The sequence below is a fragment of the Taurulus bubalis genome, assembly GCF_910589615.1.
Source record: "Taurulus bubalis genome assembly, chromosome: 21".
Lineage (NCBI taxonomy): Eukaryota > Metazoa > Chordata > Actinopteri > Perciformes > Cottidae > Taurulus > Taurulus bubalis.
Window position 1 is genome coordinate 7,783,012 of NC_136609.1, and position 16,618 is coordinate 7,799,629.

At 45.2% G+C, this 16,618-nt stretch overlaps 1 protein-coding gene across 1 annotated transcript in view; it reads left to right on the top strand.

The window, feature by feature from the left end:
* Positions 1-16,618, top strand: part of LOC306752882 (gamma-aminobutyric acid receptor subunit beta-3-like) — a gene marked incomplete at both ends in the record, with an annotated part of 49,769 nt that overhangs the window by 16,788 nt on the left and 16,363 nt on the right. The window contains 4 exons of the mRNA XM_079236711.1: positions 2,306-2,353; positions 4,183-4,274; positions 4,444-4,511; positions 15,891-16,111. Of these exons, the coding sequence (XP_079092837.1) occupies positions 2,306-2,353; positions 4,183-4,274; positions 4,444-4,511; positions 15,891-16,111 (429 nt within the window). The remainder of the gene's footprint in view (positions 1-2,305; positions 2,354-4,182; positions 4,275-4,443; positions 4,512-15,890; positions 16,112-16,618) is intronic.

Below are 16,618 nucleotides of genomic sequence, written 5' to 3' on the forward strand. Positions count from 1 at the left end.
TTTTTTTGTGGCGACGGGAGGCTGGGGGTCTCTGTCTGTCTTGGAACAGTGCGATCACGGGTTCAATCACCTAATCCCCTGCTTGTAGGCTGTCTCCCCTCTTTCTTCTCCTCCACCATGGGCTGTTTCTGCTCTCTCTCTCTCTCCCCCTCTCTCTCTCTCTCTCTTTCTCTCTCTCCCTCTCTCTCAGTCAGCGTTCCCCATCTGGCGTTGTTGTAGTAGTCTGTCTGGTCTTCTCCTCCTATAGGCTACTCCTCCCCTCCTCTAGCGCCTGCTGCACCGCGTCTCCTGCATCGCCTCCAGAGGTGTTGCAGCAGCGGCAGCATCACGCGCGCTGCCTCCTCGGTCCTGTCCGCGAGCCGCCTCGGAGGAGACCGGGTTCACTCCGCATCTTTCTCCCGTCTTCTTTAGCTACACCGCCGGTGCGAGAGAGCGGGGTGCCGCAACAGAGGCTAATAATGTGATAAAAAAGGTGCTGCCCATTGGTTGGGGTTGGGAGGAGGAGGCGCACTGGGAGAGAAGGGAGGAGAAGTCAGACGTTAACAAAATCAGGTGCGGGTTTTTGAAGCCTGTCGCTGAATGCAACGGAGAGAAATGACGCTCTTTCTATAAGTGAGGCGATTAAAGGATGTTTCAACCCCCTTTCACGACACCTGCCGTGTGCCAGATGTGTTCAGTTTAAGTCGTTTTAATTGTTATGTGACACCATCAATTATACAGAGATATAAATCCGTTCAAACTATTTAGCTAACGTTCAGGTCCGTTTGGTCAATTGCATTGGCAGAAGCAGGACATTGCATTTATCCACATAGTTTAATTAGGTTACATTGTAACGTTTATCCACATGGTTTAGTTACATTTTAACATTTATCTACACGGTTTAGTTACATTTTAACGTATATCCACATGGTTTAGTTACATTGTAATCTGTATCCCCACTGGTTAGTTACATTTTAACCGTTTTGCATGACTTTTAGCGAAGTTTTCCAACCGTTTGATAGTTAGCCTACCTTTAGCCATGCTAACTAGGTCAATTCAACCGTTTACTTTAGCTAACGCTAACCATTTTAATTGTTTGTCCATTAGCCTATTTTTAGCTCACTATTTTAACTGTTTATTCTTTACTTTTAGCTCAATATTACAGCCATGTACCTGTTCATTTTGCTTTACGTTAACTAGTTAAACCATGTAGCTAATTTTATCCAACATGTTTTAAACTTCCTAGCTAGCAAGCCTTAGTTGTCACGTGCTCTTTTTTCCATTTCTGCTGATAAGCCGAGCTGACAGTAACTCTACACATTTACACATATCCACCTGTTCAGCTGCAGAAATGTGTTACACTCTGAGGGGAGAACGCACCCCTGGGTGAGAATCACCGGCATATACAATATACAAAAATAAAGATAAGGCTACCACAAAAGCAACACAAAAAAAAACGATGGTGTCCACGAGGAAGCGAAACGAGGAGGGAAAGGGAGTGAGTTAAATAACACCAAACCAAGAAGGAACTGTTTATTTTGTTTAGTCCTACTCACTATTCCTTTCCTCCTCCATGAAGTCTCAACCCAAAGTCGTTATCATCCTGACAGTTGCCATAAGAGGGTAGCCGAGCTCCACGCTCCGTAGACGGATCATTAGTTTCGGATGTGTGATCTTCTCCCCTCCGCTCCTCTAATCAGTCCGTCAGTGGGTGCGCTCTGTGGACGGGACACGCGAGAACTTGACTTCAGCACCACGGACAGCTCGTGGTCGGTCGCACGTGGAGGAGAGGTTTGCCTTCAGGGCCCCCAACAAACCTACCGGGTTGGGTTCATGAAAACATGGTGGTTTCTGGCAGAAAGCCTCGAGCAAATTTCTCTCACGTGCCGGCCGGCTGGAGGAGTGTGTGAGAGAAGGGGGCATACAGAGGTGTGTGTGTGTGTTTGTGTGTGTGTGTGTGTGTGTGTGTGTGTGTGTGTGTGTGTGTGTGTGTGTGTGTGTGTGTGTGTGTGTGTGTGTGTGTGTGCAGATAAGAATTTGAAGGGGAGGCAGTAAATACAGTAAATAGACTTTCAATATTGGCCCTGCGTGGAACCTGAATAATACACATCGGTTCAACCGATTACCGAACACACATTTTAGGGTTAATAGACGACTGAATGTAAATTAAAAGCCATGATAACATGACATAAAACAGGCATTTTATCGGACCATTAAATATTCCTTTATTATAGATGTTCTTTTATGTTATTAATGGCTCCTTTAATGTGTTTCATTGGCTAAACGCTCTTCTATCATTAATGATGTCACCACCCTTTTCTTCCAGGAATGCTGTTGACGGAAACAAGAAGTTGTTCGCCATCTATGACACGAGGTAGGACATGTCACCACCACAGCACACACACACACACACATACACACGCGCACGCACACACATTATGCATGAAGGAGGTTTTCCGACTGTGAGCGACGCGCGCACACGCACGCAGTCCTAATTATCCACGGAATGTCACAATGTGACAATCTATGGCAGAGCCCTACACCTTTTAGAGAAGGACTAAAGGCTATTATAGTCGATTAACAGGTTAATCAATCACAATAATCGATTAATTGGTTGATAAATGCCACCTGTCCCTCTTCGATATTGTTCGGGTCCCGCCATTTTTATAGGAAACACACGGGAAGGGGATTGGCGCAAATGGTGTGAAGAGCACTGTAAAAAACAGTCCATCTTAACAAGGCAATTTGATGCATTTATCTGAGGAAAAATGAATTGATTCAACTCTATTCTTATTTTTTTCCTATTTAAAAAAAAGATATAAATTAAAGTCGAACAGGTTACATTATTAAAATAATATTCATAATACAAATAGAATACATGAAATAAAATGTGTTCTATATGAAAGTGAAACTATCTCACCAAATAAAAGAAAACTGAGATATTGAAAAAGGGCATGTTTTTTTGGAGATGTTCTTTGTCATGAGGAGTCGGCCAACCAATTATTCCATGAAAATGGTTGTATACCGTTAATAATCTCTTCGGCTTCTAAAGTCTCAGAGAATAACCCTGATGATGTCACCAGAAATAACCCATGACTCATGCAATTATATTGAATTGGTAGACTGCGTTACAAATTTGAGTTCATAAGAGGATGGCATTCACCATTTGGAGAGAGTTGACTGAAAAGATGCTGCCAAGTTGCATTGTGGGAATTGTAGGATCCAGTATATTTGGATCTCGTCGCTTAGGGAATAAAAGTTAGGATATCTCTTCCTCTGCTGCTTTGATTTCAAAACTTTTTAAAATGTTTCTATCTATCCAATACGAGTTCCACAACTTAATGAGAGTGCTTCACTAAATAGCTGGAGCGATCCTTTAAACACATCCCACCAATTTACACACAGTTTTTTTTACAGGCAGTTTAATAAAAAAAAATTAATAAAAAAAAAGATAATTTAGGAGCAGGTCATTTGCATTAGAAAAACAGACAAAAGAGCTTAACCGGAAAAAAAAAAAGAAAAGAAAGAAGAACCACCCAGATAAACAGACTATATCCGGCAGCTACTGGTGGAGTGGTGTTATTTTTACAGTGTAAGAGCTGGGCTTCGTCTCTTCGTTTGAACAAGCAGTGCCTTCCCCGCCACCAGCAGCAGCAGCGCCTCATCAATATGCGCTCCGGCTCCCCAACCTAACAGCCTCTTCATCTCGCGCGGCCACACACGGCAAAGAAAAAACGCGCAGCCAGGCTTTCATGCCGTGGAGGCGATGTCTGCCCATATTTCACATCTGACTCCGTCCGCGGCGGGCTGCTGACTTTTAACCTCCACCTCCACCTCTTCTCAGTCGACTTTCTTCCTCTCCGGGCAATCAATGGATTTACTCTGATTTTGAAGCGCGCCCGGAACCGTCTCCACTCTTGATGCTTTTGTAAACAACGGGGAAGAGAGAGCGAGATAGAGAGACATACACAAACACACACACAGGAAAAAAGGGGTGATGTTGGCTCTGCACAGGGTCCGTCAATTCCGCGTCTTGTCCGCGCTGGTTGTCGGTTCGATTGTGTGCTGCGCGAAGAGGTGAGTGCTTTTGTCTTTCTGCGAAGTCAAGGTTATTGCCCGGGCTGATTGGCACGGGGAGTCAAGGTGATGTCTGCCTTTCACACACACCCCTCTGTTCCCCTCTTGTGTCTGCTGTCATTCCAGCGTCAACGAACCGGGCAACATGTCTTTCGTGAAGGAGACGGTGGACAAACTACTGAAGGGATACGACATCCGACTGAGGCCGGACTTTGGAGGTATTTGCCCGTTGGTGCCTCCATCAAAATGTCCCTCCATGCCTATAGGCAGCTTTATTTTTGGCGCCATTCACAGTGTTGTGGTCAGGTGCAGAGATAGGCCTTTGTACAGTATATATATATAAATATATATATATATACACATGTTCTGCTGTTTAACCTCTTCCAGGCGCCCCTGTTGCAGTCGGGATGAGCATAGACGTGGCCAGCATAGACATGGTTTCAGAAGTCAACATGGTGAGTGAATCTGCACATTAAACACTGCTTCTTATGTGTTTACTCAGCTGCATAACACACACATGCACGCGGAAAAACACACACATACACACCCACACACACACACACACAAAGTCCCGCTGCTTCTGTACATTGGCACTCACACAACGTGATTTTCAGGCTGCCTCGCTGTCGTAGAGAAGTGCTGATGTAAATCCCGTTATTTTTTTCTTCCCCCCTCTCGCAGGCCATTATGTGATGCCCGAGATGGATGGGCTGGGTTTCCTGTAAGCAATAAAAACGTCTTTATCTCGCGCACACTGCCGGCGCAGTGTTGCCTTACATGCAACGGAACCGCTCAGCGTAAAGGAGAACAAAATTAAAATAACACAATGCAGCTTCCAACAATGCCGAACCTCAGACAGCAGCTCCCTTACAGAGGAGAGATTAGAGCTGCGACCGTGGGTTTCCTTTCGCAATCAGTGCAGTCCACATGCAATGCATGTACGGGACATGGAGCGAGGACAACGTACGACTCCTCACTCCCAGTTTAAATGTTTTTAAACCAGTGACGCTGCGTCCGCCCCCCCCCATTGGCTGTATTTTCTTCTTCCTGAAAGAGCTGACGTTAAGGCCGCTGAGTCGCTGCCGCTTCTGGACCCGGGTTCTCTGAAAAGCCCACGAGCCACAATGGCCGATTCCAGATCAACACCTCCGCCCCCACGCGCTTCACGGGGCCGCTGGCCGTTGACGCTGAGACTTTTATTAGAGACTGTCACAGCGACACGGCCGTTGCATCGAGGGGTTGAACTCGGGTCGGCTGGTTGCACCTCGACCTCTTTACGTCACAGTGCAGGGAGCATCACTTCACACGCCACAGTTCCTCATTGACCGCATCTACTGAGGAGGGAAGAAAGGGCTAGATTTTTACTGCACCATATTAGAAAAGGATCGCTATCTATCTGGTGGGAGGTGTGTGTGTATCTGTGTGTGTGGGCCGGTGTTGATCAATAATAATGACTCAATAGTTTCTTCACCCGGTGATTCCTGGCTTTGACTTTGCAGCCTCTTTCCAGTGCTCAGGGCTTTAAACAAGAACTCACAGTTCTGATGTATTTCAACCCCCTGTGAGAGGATTTGCTGTTTTATTTGTCTTATATGAGAGTAAATTGAGCAAGTTGAAGACATCAACCTGGCAATTTGACTCTTTTCTGACTTGTATTATGCTGTATTTATTGGTGTATTCATTCTTATCATTTTAGTTTGAGCGTTTCTTTACACTTTTCTTCTTGTGACCCTTGATCTTTAAGTTTCATCTCATTCATTATACGTCTGTGCCTTACGTTTTGTTATATACATGCCAGTTGCAAATTAGTAGTAAATAAACATTCATCATTTTGTAGAGTTTTCCGAAGTTATTATGGGACGAGAAATTTCAGCCGTAAACATCTTTGTCATTCAGATAAAACCCATGAAATATCACGCAGAGAGGGACTGCAAAGCAAAATCCCAAATGTTTCAAACAACATCGCGTATAACTTCTTCGCCGAGCTTCTATAGGAATCGCGCGATGAGCTTAGCTCGCCACCGGCGCGGTTGCTAACGTCGGCCTGCAAGCCAAGACTGCTGTTCTCCGCAGAGCGCGTGAAGGCCGGGGAATCAGACAGCTGAGATCACACTCCAATAGATAATTAATGAGGTCTGTTTCCCATCGCCAACAGTGCACTGGGGGGGCCGTGCACGTGCGTCTGCGCCTGTTAGATGAACAATCCCCGGCTGGGATCCGGCACGCAAGCCAAAACAAGACCGGTCAAGCTGTTTGTTGTTTTGTTTTTTTCTTTCCGCACCAGCGTTTTGTGACATTTGGTGGATGCTTTTCATCCAACGCCGTCTGCGGCTTTATAACAGGAGGGATTTCTCCAGCGGGAAAATGGATAATGAGCGCTTTTGTCCAGACTGTGACAGTGCCATGGTTTATCCATTGAGCAACACTAAACAGCACGGCCCGACAAATGCTGCTGCTCTCTCTCTCTGTGTCTCTCTCTTCTCTCTTTTCTATTCTCTCTGCTTCTTTATTTTGGGAGGCTCCATCTTGCTTTAATCTCTACAAAACTTCCGACACTGAATCCACTTCACCCACAGGCATAACTGGGAAACGTGTTTGAAAAGTTGACAAGCACTGCTCGCTTTGCTGAAAGGGAGGGGGTCTGGATCCAATGGAGCCTGTTCTAAAAGCAGCGCAGATCTTGCAGAACAATACTGCCAAATTTCAGCCCTGATGTGAGTCTCTCTCTCTCTTTCTCTCTCTCTCTCTCTCTCTCTCTCTTTCACACAAAGAGAAAAACAGAACAGCTCAACACTGTGTGGTAAATCACGAGTGTGTAGAGAGTGATGAAGTTGCCGATAAGTTGAGGCATCGGCTGCGGGGGCTAAGGTGGAGGTGATTGGGTGACTGGGTAGAAAAATGAGTGGGAGTCAATAACAGATTTCCCCCACGGGTATTACAAGTTAATGTATGCGTGTATTCATGCATGTGAATGTGAAAGTGTGTAGCAGGGAGAAGGGTGATGGATCCTTGTAATGGGTTGGAATCAAACATACAAACAGATGCTTAGTCTATGCGGGTCATCAAAAGTACTATATTAGAGACTGCATACAAATCTTTAGGGGGAGGGGAGCTCCACAGCTAGGGAAGGATTTATGGTATGTATGTGTGTTATGTATGGACCATGTGTCAGGTTTGGGAAGGACAGAATTCCCATTGATCTATCTGGATATTTGCAATTTAATTATATCTCTGCCTTCTTCACTTTAATCTGCATCGTAACAGAAGGTACAAAAATAAATAATAATACAAGTTTTGGGAATTAATGAAGCAACAGAGCGTCAGAGAGAGAGAGAGAGAGAGAGAAAGAGAGAGAGAGAGAGAGAGAGAGAGAGAGAGAGAGAGATTGTCTTTTTGTGTTGCACGCATTCCTCTCTCTGGTCAAAACCCACAATGCAACTCCACTGCTTACATACGTTTTATTTTATTTTTTGACCCTCCCCAGCACCTGTAACCGGATGTCTATGTAGAACCCGTTAAATATATTGAGGCTTAAAATAGATTGCATCCTAATTTCTTCGTGCTTTGCCTCCTTTAGTTATTAATAATGGTTGCGCCAACTCAGTACTATATTTTGTGATGTTAGGCGGAGGGTCAAAAGGAAAATACTGATAACACCGGGGTGCGCCATGCTTTCTAAAATGTGAAATATTAGACTCAACCCCCCCATCACCCCAATCATTTGTGTACAGCCCTTTAACTCTCATACTGCTGATTATATGCAAAGTTTGCTGCTGCACACGGTTATATTTGGTGTGCAGTGGGAGTTCATTCCCCTCGAACCACGCGAAGCGTCCAAGATGATCTGAATGTGGCATCTGGCTCGTCCGCCGATACCCACCTGGAGGGGCAGGTCGACCCGAGTCCTCTTCTCCAGGAGCCTTCATGGGCTCCGGCGCTGACAGATGCTGAAGCGGGCTGAGAAAGGCGCACTAATTACCTCTGAGGTTAGCTTGTGGTGGGCCGGGAGGCCTCGGCTGATGAGATGACGCACACCAGGACGAGATCAGAGCGAGGCCAAATAGATTGTGTGTGTGTGTGTGTGTGTGTGTGTGTGTGTGTGTGTGTGTGTGTGTGTGTGTGTGTGTGTGTCTGTGTGTGTGTGTGTGCTAAAGCACTTTGCAATGGATCACTGTGAAAAACGTTCTAACTTTTCAGTGCAGTGATGGGAGTTTTTTTAAATAGCTGTTTAGATGTCGTACAATTGGTTTAAGGTGTGGAGGTGGAAATGAAAGTGACAGCCGCCTGGTGTTTGCCTGCCTTTAAAAGGATTTGAAATTCTCCTATTGAGAAAGTTGAAGTGCAAAATAAGGGCGCCGTGTGTAGGTGTGTTTTCATTTCCATGACCTCATACCAACGCGATGCACCGAGAGCCATCAAGTCCTTTATCCCAGCCCATTATGCACCAAATGAAAAGGCATCGTTAAAAATCACAATGGCGGTAGCGCTCTCCACGTAATGGTCAGAGTCGGTCGCTGTGAATGTAGTTGCAGTAACAGGCTGAACAAGCTAGTCATCCAGACACCCACACGCAGCCGTGTGGGTGTCAAAAAGAAGAAGAAGAAGAAGAAGAAGAAAAATCTGTCATTATGGAGAGGTGAAAAGATCTCTCTCCATCTCTCTTTCTCCAAATGTTCCCGCTGCCTGTTATTTTTTGTTGTGCACCAGTGAGAAAACAAGCCCATAAAGTACAACGCCACAGTCACTAAGGTATCCACAGACTGCATTAAATACATCTTGGAATCAGATGTTGCCTATATGCACAAACTATGTTACCCTAATTATTTTATATAGGTCTTCCAGCCATGCAAAAGAGCATATCTTTTTTTTCTGCGGGCTCTGAGTGTGGCTTAATATACCCCCATGTCTTTTATCCTGCATCCGGCTTCCTGCCTGATGGAACGTAATTGGCCTCTGGGGAGCGCACGCTGCAGGGTGAAGTGATGATCACGGAGGTTTCGAGCAAGCGGAGCGGGCACTTCCTGGTTTGCGCTGCCAACCTGCCGAGTAAATAAAGGCCGTGCGATTCGCCCCCCCACGGTCTGCTGGCCCCTCTTGCTTTCCAGGCTTTCCATCGCGGCCGACGGCCTCGCTTTCGGAGCCGCGTTCACCTTGAAGCGGCGGCGCGTCTCGGTCCGGGGGAATTGTAAAGTTGACGGGGCGCCGGCCTCATTTCCTCTCTCAGTAGCACTCAAGCAGCTGTTGCGTTGGAGCAAATACAAAAGGGGGCCGGTAAGCTATGAACTGGATTTATGATGGTTGTAGAAAAGGTCATCAGTCAACGGCCTGAATCGGCTAACTGTAATGGATAGGGCGGCTCTATGGAGAGTAAAGACCTGCGCAGCAAGAATATGGAACACGACACTGGAGGTTTTTCACACAGCAAGGCTGCCACAGTATCATATGCTCATGACTAGGGATGGGTATATTGGCACCGGTTTTCGGTACCCGACCCTATTCATGACACAGTTACCGTTGACATAAAACTAGTTCCCTATAGAAAATCTTCCTTCTAACATTTCTGACCGAGAGAACAGCTGTCATGTATTTCAAACCGAGGGGCAAATGCAACAATTGCATTAAATTAGTCCTCAGCCTTCTGGGTCCAGGTTGATCATTGTATTATTGGTTAGTCAAAAAGCATCCGCATGCTCATTGAGCTACCAGATCTGTTCACAGGAGTGATTCTCACGCCGCTTGGACCAGCGCATACTTTATCTATATACCATTCCTTTTTTCTTTTGAGGCCTGTGTTGCATGATATCGAATCTTTGGCAACTTCCTAAACAAAAGACCTCTGGAACCTGTTCCGCCCCTCGAGCTGCTCCTTCACGAACTGCATCAGTTATTTAAGCATATGACACACTTTTGGGACCATAAAAAAAGAAAAGCATCCTGTACTCACACTTTGCATTATCCTAAAACCCAGTGATACAGGCAAACAAATAATGTCATGTCACATAAAAAAAGAAAATTCTTAAAACTATATTTTAGTGTAAATGAAAGAACATCTTCAAGGGACTGTATGTGATACACACCAATAAAAGAGGATTGTGTAAAGTTATGTGTACCGCATTGTCACAGTGGCTCTCTTCATAAAAGAGAAAAATGTTTTTACTAATGTTTGCCCGCCTGTCGTATCCTCCCCTCTTACCCTGTTATAAGGCAATACATCATAAAGTATTAGACAGTGAGGGAATTATCTCGTACATTGAAGGCCAAACGCTGTCATTTGGAGGAAAGAGCCAAGCTCAATAAGGGACAGCGCTATTTTTACCAGTCTATAGCAGCAGAAGGAGGGGTAAAAGGGAGCCGCTGAGGGATTCCCCCGCACTGCGGTGATACACCGCCTCGGGGGCCATCCCGAGGGAGGGCTCCGACATTACACTGAAGTGACTCAAATTGCTTTACATGAAACGTGGGTTCATGCGGAGTACACGGTGATTACATATATTGTTTTTCTTCTCTCCCCGCCAATGTTTTCTCAAATTTTTTTCAGCACTGAGCAAAAACAATTTTTTTCTGACCGCACATTTCAGCACTGTGAGCAATTCGCAACCACGCGACCTGCCGAAAATGACCACAAGCCTGCGTTAGCCATAGGGGATTCAATGAGATGACAGCAAATGCATCAATATGTATACAAGGTATTCATTCAATATCCTTTATAATGGCTGGACTTTGGGAACATTTTAATGATGGTGTTTTACCAGTCAGTTTAGTTGAACTTAAAGGATCTTTGTTTCAATAAGGGGAGGTTATGACTGGTTCACTGGTTATGACTGATAATGATATATATAAAAAAATAAAAGTATCAAAGGTGTTTAGTCATTTCTCAGCAGGTACAACATTTAAGTGGAACTTCATTGAAAGAAAAATGCTAATGCAGTGCTAAACAATAATTATAGGCCTATTAAATTGACATGGTGTCATTTTTCCTAAAGGTAGCCTATATAAACAATTTAATAACTTCATATTCTTCATATTTAAATATGTCTGAAAGTTTCATCCTACCTGTGTCAGTTTGGACTATTTCATCTAGCCACTCATGTTTGAACGTTAGGCAGACCTTTTTCTGGGGCGCCTGCTCTGCCTTTCTTTTCGCCATGGTAGCCTATAGCTGCTGGAGCAGGGCCCGCCAAGAGGAGCCTAAACAGCGCCGGCCCGAGCTCATGTGGCGCTCTGGGCGAGCTTCACTCCTGGCGCCCGGAGGAGGACAGCGGGGGTGGGGGGTGCTAACGGAGGCAGAGCGCTAGCAGAGGTACAGAGAGCGCATGTCGAGAAACGGGACGCTGATTGGCCAAGAAGACTCGGCACGGCACATCAAAGATCTTGTTATTGTGAAGATGGCTCACTCCTATCTCAGAAACACTGGCGCAAAAAAGATTTTCAACCCCTGAAAAAAAATTGTTTGTGCGGTCTGAAAAATGTGCGCGGTCGAGATGCGTGAAGTTTTGGGGTCGTAGAGACTCGTGGAGCTGCGGGGCCGTTTCATTGTTTCTCACGGAAAGCGACTAGTGATTTCTTTTTCGGGTTCGTCAGCGCATTGGTTTTTTCCGCATCCGCTCCCATTGTGCCGCGGCCCACGAGGATGAGCCGGTCGGGACGGAGAGCATAATGCCATGTGACAAAACAATGTTCGCGGGATGTTTCCTAGATACCGGCGGTATCACGACCGAGCAGTCGGTGCGCTGGCGCTGCAGAGAGGGGGAGAGATTAAATTGAATATGGGTCAGTTCTCAGCCAAAACCCTGCTTATCTGAATTCTCACACACCCCGAATGAGAGCGATTATCCCAGTCGAGTTAATTGAATAATTGAGGCTTGCTGGAAATCATTTCCACTGGTCACTCTCATTATCTCGGCTGAAAACATATGCTAATAACCCCACGGCAGTGGTAAAGCTGTGGGAATTCATGTGTTTTGCGGGAGCGCTGTCAATAATTCATAATCTACAGGCCTAGTTCATAGAAAATCCGAGCCCCCCAAGTCGCAGGGCAGGTACGGCAGCTGCACCCCGTCCTCATCTGAAATTCGATTTGATTGTCTCCATGCAACATTGATGAGGGCTCCTTGGCCGCGTGTTTGTACAGGCTACACGGTTAATTTGCATCATTTATGCCTGGCTGTTGCCCGCCCGCTGCGCTGCCCACCTGCTGACACTCAGGCGGGAGATGGAAATGCATACCGAAAGTGAGATTCCGCTCCGGGGAGGTTGGGGGGTGAGTGGGAAGAGTGATGTGATAAGGGTCAAAACGAGGCGGTGTGAAAGTGACATTAGTCATTTGTAAGGATTGATGTGGGGGAGGGGGGTAAAGTTGGGGGAGATGCAAGTCGTAACAGGAGATTTCATTTTTGCCGCATGCTGTGATCAATCCACATTGCCCCCCTAATGAGACTATGAATGATAACACTTATTGCCCTTTATGTCATAAAATCCTGGAAATTGACAAAGATTTATTCTCATCACTTACAGGCACCGAGGGACGGTTTGACTTGATGTATTCATCCGCCAGAGCGGTGCAGTGTATCTTTTATTGCTATACTGCAGCGACTGCCGATGATCGTCCGGTCCAAATTGGGGGACATGCGGATCCTTATTTCCAGCGTCACACGTGATAAAGCAGGCGCTGGCACTTGTTCGAGAAAGCCGTCATTGTAAAACCGTTTGGAAAAGGGCAGGCACTTTCAAAAATGACGTGGCGGATGACTGGTTTCACCATATGTCAATCAAACTCCTGCCGAAGCGAGTTGGGAGAAGAGCGAAAGCGTCTTTCCTTTGAGGAAAGCCCTCAGTACCGTTTGCTCCTCTTTCGGTGGATGAAATCTTTCAGGTTCTGGTATAACTGAACTAACTTGTGCTTGTTCCTCTACTACTATGGAGTCAAGAGAAAGACAAACAGTAGTCTGTTATGGCTGAATCAACCTGCTAGGAGCCTCTGTGGCCACAGAAAGAGCTGTCGGGCCCCTGTTGATCCGGCTTCCTCCCACTCCAATAGACCCCAGCAGCTTCTATATATTTCACTCAGCCTCAACCAGTACAGTATGGCAATCAGAGACCTTTATTAAACACTAATGCATTAAAAACAAATCTTTAAAGGTTATTTTGTGACACAGGACTCAGTTGAAGGTGGGTACTTAAACCTCTTTGATTTATTATGTAATATTGCACAACCATAAAGTGCAAGAGGGACCGATTTTAAAAAGAATTTGGAGTCATAATTGAAGCAGAGACGTCCTGACCTTTAGTTCCCAGAATTGGTCCAGCCTCCGACATTTCCAATAATGCAACTCAATAGCATCCTTCATTAGGCCCCCAGCCTCCTTAACCCCACGCCCAAGCTTCTGGGAAGATATGTTTTAGTGTCAAACCTAATCTGAGAGGAGGTTTTTAAGACATGGAAAACCCATCCAAAAACCCATCGACTCTAAGACGAAAGGAACAGGAAGAGCAAACACGTTGGCTAGTTTCCGGGTATCAGGACTCCTTTCTGCAGCGCTCCATTACACAGCTGTTCACAAGCTGAGGGGTACTCCTTATGACAAGTAAACATAACTCCATATGCTAGATTGGTGGCGGACCCCGTTAAGAATCCGATGATTTCAGGAGGTATGAGTTTAACGTGCACAACCCAAACAAATTTGCAGTTGATCTTCTTACTGGAAACCAGTCGCTTACATTTGAGCGGCTGGAAACGGAGTGTTTGGTATTTTCACTAGCTATCAGCATATTTGCAGCTTTGTGCTGATAGATGATAGCAGCGTCACAAAAAATATTTCTATCGCAGTACCGCATATTTGGAATATTAGTCTATTTCTTCCCACATGTTTGGTACAGTAATAACTAGCCACAACCAGAATGGCTCCATCACCACGGAGGCTGCGGACACCAAACAGGCTATGGTGCCACCGCCATACATTTATGGCTCGGTGCCAAGAAGCTTTCCTCCTCATGCTGGGGGACCAATCTGTATCCTGTGCTGACTAAGAGCTTCCCTGTTCACATCTCTGTGCGCGAACCAATCCTGGAAAACATGCTCATTGAGTATTGAAGCATTAGTAAAAAAATAAAGGAATGAATAATTAACATGCAGTCATAATCGTATTTCAATCCCTTCTCTCATGCAAATGCGAAACCTCAAGTGTTTTCTCGGCTCCAGTAATAACACAGTGTTGAGACAAATAACTATCACGCTTACGTAACACACATTCTTTTTTTTTTTGGGAAGCCGTGCTCATTTCAGTGGCCGTTTTAATCCTCGTTTAATTTTTTTTAAATTTTATTATAATTTTGTATTTACGTTTCGGGCGAACCTGAAATCTGCAGCACCGACGGACATGTGTGCCTTTGCCGGTGCCAGCTCGGTGCGGGCTGGTTTCATTTCCACGCCACAGCGGGCAGAGGGGAGATCATGGCACGGCCCCGAGAGGAAGAGAGAGAGAGAGAGAGAGAGAGAGAGAGGTACAGACAGAATGAGAGAAATACAGAAATAGAGAAGAGAGACCGTTAGCTTGGGTAAGTGGATTATGTGATGTGGAAGGAAGAAGGGAGAGGCTCTGCCCTCTATCTTCGCTGCTGCTTCCGTTCTGCTCAAATACTACTTGAATCAAGGCAAAACACAAACATTTATTTTCTTACCGCCCTATTTATGAAAATCAAAAAAATCTTTTACTTACACAACCGTCCTAAAAATGCTGAATATCCCAGAACTAATAGTATCCTCATGGCTGGATTTAAGTGCGTCTTGCCAATGCTTATTTGGCTTAGGTGCCAGATGGCGAGGGTTTGTGTAACAGAGACAGATAAAGAGACTCTCCAAATCGTACATGTTTGCAAACACTTGAGTGATTTTAGAGAAATCCAATAATTACCTCTGTTTGTAAAGTGTAGTTTGAGCTCAGCAGATTGAGGTGATTTATGTGAGAATAGCCATTGACTGATGACCATTTTGACCAGCTAATGCAGCCACAAATGCATTTACAGGAAGTGGTAAAAGAACTCCAAAGCTCTTACAGTACGTTTCGCGTAATTTAGCCTTTGAGATTCAGTATTTCTTTCAAAATTGCATTGGGGGTGTTGCGGAAATCCCTATTAGCTTTCGAAATTAATGATGATCTCAGAGGATAGAACAATAAAGTGTCACTTAAGGTAAGCATTTGCATTTGGGTCCCTTAAGGAGGGAAAATAACAGTAGCTACGCATTTAACAAAACTGCATTTAAAAAAAGCATCAAAGTAAAAGAAGCCATTGGATATTAATAGTTGACAATATGTTTTATGCATTTGCGAGGAAAAAAAATCCTGTACATCTCTGGAGTCAGCAGGCAGAAGGAAATGAAAGGCAACATATGTTTGAAAAGCTGTTGGGCTCCATTACAGTTCAACTCTTTGGCTTTGTGAATCACTGCTGACACTGGGAGTACGCTACAGATATCACAGGTGAACATTTTCCACTCAGGCTGCAGCTACATGAGTCACTCAGCATGTCCACGCTTGTTGTACAACAGCACATAACAGTATGGGTAACCGTATTCCAGAGGGGAGGGCAGCGGCAGAGACCACTTGGCCCAACACTCGGTCCACCTTGTAGGAGGATGTGTCATGTCAGATAAATATTAGGAGCTCTAACAGCTGGGGAATGGGCAGAGTAAATATTGAGTGGTTAATATTTGCTTGTGAGCTCCGCAGCAGCTTGTTCCATGCAGGAAGATGTAATGTATAATTCATGTATGATACATGTCTGTATCAGCTGGGACTTATTCCAATTGTCTCTTTCCCCTGCGTTTGTGTCCACAGGACTACACGTTGACCATGTATTTCCAGCAGTACTGGAGGGACAAGCGTCTCGCCTACACAGGAATCCCCCTCAATTTGACCCTGGATAACAGGGTTGCCGACCAGCTCTGGGTCCCCGACACCTACTTCCTCAACGACAAGAAGTCTTTCGTCCACGGAGTCACCGTCAAAAACCGAATGATCCGCCTGCATCCAGATGGAACCGTTCTCTACGGCCTGAGGTGGGTTCCGCTTCGCGATCCACACAAAAACGTTAAAAAAAATGAAGCAAAATGGTAGTGAACAAATCTTGAGACGGTGCAAAGATCAAAACCAACGATGAACTGATCCTACCATGAAGTATCGTTGTGTAGCCTTGTTCCTCTGTATTATAGAGCTGCTTTGTTGCTCCAAAACTACTAAAAATACACCTTTGAAGACGTGTATTAATCCACAACTGTCAGTAGTCCCCAACAAATACACTATTTCCTCCAGTTTGAGTATCTGCAAAAAGATACACTGTTTTAGGAAATTGCTGAGTCCTTTTTACAAATAAAACATCATACTGTAAACTGTACACTTGTGTACAATAAGAAAAACAGAAAGAACCTAACTGACTCGACATTTCCGGGAGGGATCTTTTGTAATCTTTAATCTACAATGTGAAACTTCTGAGCCACGCAATCGGGCAACACTCCCCACAGCAGGCAGCGAAGTGAAGCTCAGGCTCAAAAAAACGTTCCCCGATG